The following is a 2566-nucleotide window of genomic DNA, read 5'->3' as shown; positions in this document are numbered from 1 at the left end:
AGCAGACTTGGTAAACAGAAGCTGAATAGAAGATTCTCTTATATGTATGTATGTGCAAGTGCATGCACACGTGTGTGTGTGTGTGTGTGTGTGTGTGTGTGTGTGTGTGTTTGTCTTCTTGCATTGACATTGTGTGACAGTTGTAAACAAGCATCGCCATCATACAAGTGGTACCATTCACTCCAAATCTTCCATGGAAACGCTCCAAGCTAAGTGGCAACATTCCCTGGCTTGGAAGCAGGTGGGAGGGGGTGGTGGTGGCAGGAGGATCACTGAGCTATGGAAGAACCTGCCTTGCTTAATTCTTTCACAGCTGAGTAAGAATGGGAAAATGTACATTGAGATGGTGTTGGTAGTGATGATGATGATGATACAAACACACACATACACACACATGCACACATACGCAAACACACACATACACAAACTCACATACACACACACACACATGCACACATACGCAAACACACACATACACAAACTCACATACACACACACACATGCAAACACACACACACAAACTCACATACACACATATGCAAACACACACACACACACACACACAAACTCACATATGTACACACACATTCACACACGACATACACAAACACACACACATGCACACATACACAAACTCACATATACACATATGCACACACACATTCACATACATGCACACATACACAAACTCACACACGCACACACAGAATACATATACACATACATATACACACACACACATATGCAGATACACACACAAACACACACACTTATACATTCTAACTGCCAATGACAGTGACATGAAGATTTCCAGATTTCTTAACGTGGCTGAGTTCTTCACGTTGAAGGTTAGGAAAAAAACTGACGGCCACTGGTGAAGATAGGCTACCCACTACATTGTCAGTGATCCCTCTCAGGAGGACAGCCAAGTTCATCCAGCGGGTCCAAGACATCATCAAGGATGACCCCACAATGAATGGACAAAGGCTAACGCTGAACAGCTCAAGTAATTGAAAACAAATTCATTAAAATGTCAGACCCTTTTTGTGACTTTTGGTCTGTCTTGTGGGATGAGTTCTCCAAGATATGTTTAAGACTACTTTTAACATGTGTGAAGGCACATGGCTCAGTGGTTAGAGCGTCGAGCTTACGATCGTGAGGTTGTGAGTTCGACTCCCGGACCAGGCTACGTGTTGTGTTCTTGAGCAAGGCACTTTATTTCACGTTGCTCCAGTTCACTCAGCTGTAGAAATGTGTTGCGACATCACTGGTGCCAAGCTGTATCGGCCTTTGCCTTTCCCTTGGATAACATCAGTGGCATGGAGAGAGGAGGCTGGTATGCATGGGTGACTGCTGATCTTCCATAAACAACCTTGCTCAGACTTGTGCCTGGGGAGTGGGGTAACTTTCTAGGTGCAATCCCATGATCAGTCATGACCGAAGGGGGTCTCAGCAATAACAGTTCAAGTGTAAGGAGAGGAATAAAACAACAAATACATCTAGTTATCTACAAACAACTACAACTATTTGGAGGTTAAATGAAAGTGCACTCAGCCAGATGAGATCAGAATGGGAAACATATAATGGGTTTTGTTGGGGTTTTCCCCCACCGCCCAGTGGTTGAGGGGAGAGTGCAATTCTGCAGTGTTTTTGCAGTGCTTTTGCAGGATCTTACCAGGCCTCATTCGTGTGGGACTTCGCGATGGGCTACTGGTGGCGGACGAATAACCTCCGAAATCGCCGATACCATCGATTACAACTGGTTGTCACAATGTGACAGGAAGAAAATAAAACAAACATGTTCATGAATATGATTATATAATCAATTCAATATCCATAAGTCAGGGGGGAAAAAAAACACACACACAGGCTCTATCTGAACAATAGAGCAGTTATATATTTTATATGTATCGGTGGGTCAGTATGTTACTGGTTATGATGAATAACAGGTTAAAATATTACCATCAGTTTCACATGGATTATTGCATTGGCAATATTCTTTTCTACTCCAGTACTTGACTGGTACTTAATTTATTAACCCCAAGAGGACGAAAGGCAAAGTCGACCTCAGCGGAATTTGAACTCAGAACGTAAAGACAGACGAAATACCGCTAAGCATTTCGCCCGGCGTGCTAACGTTTCTGCCAGCTTGCTGCCTTGCACTTGGCAATATTCTTTTCGATTCTAGGGAGCAAGGCCCGAAATTTTGGGGAACGGGGCTAGTTGATTAGATCGACCCCAGTATGCAACTGGTACTTAATTTATCGACCTCGAAAGGACGAAAGGCAAAGTCGACCTCAGCGGAATTTGAACTCAGAACGTAAAGACAGATGAAATATTGCTAAGCATTTTCCCCCCGCGTGCTAACGAGTCTGCCAGTTCGCTGCCTTACACTTGGCAATATTGAAGATTAGCTGCAATACTGATATATTACCAAGTGCAAAAATCCATGTAAAACCGTCTGTAACATTTTAACCAGTTACATGTCATAACCAGTAAATGCACAGCTCAAAGATATATAAAACACACACACACACACACACTCTCTCTCTCTCACTCACACACA

At 43.2% G+C, this 2566-nt stretch overlaps 1 protein-coding gene across 1 annotated transcript in view; it reads right to left on the bottom strand.

The window, feature by feature from the left end:
- The window catches only part of LOC106872901 (endophilin-A3), a 47493-nt gene extending 45716 nt beyond the window's left edge, over positions 1-1777 (bottom strand). The window contains exon 1 of the mRNA XM_052973448.1: positions 1676-1777. Coding sequence (XP_052829408.1) covers positions 1676-1685 — 10 coding nt within the window. The 5' untranslated portion in view covers positions 1686-1777. The remainder of the gene's footprint in view (positions 1-1675) is intronic.
- Between the last annotated feature and the right edge of the window lie 789 nt (positions 1778-2566).

The sequence above is a fragment of the Octopus bimaculoides genome, chromosome 15, assembly GCF_001194135.2.
Source record: "Octopus bimaculoides isolate UCB-OBI-ISO-001 chromosome 15, ASM119413v2, whole genome shotgun sequence".
NCBI lineage: Eukaryota > Metazoa > Mollusca > Cephalopoda > Octopoda > Octopodidae > Octopus > Octopus bimaculoides.
This window is presented reverse-complemented; position numbering and strand designations above follow the sequence as displayed.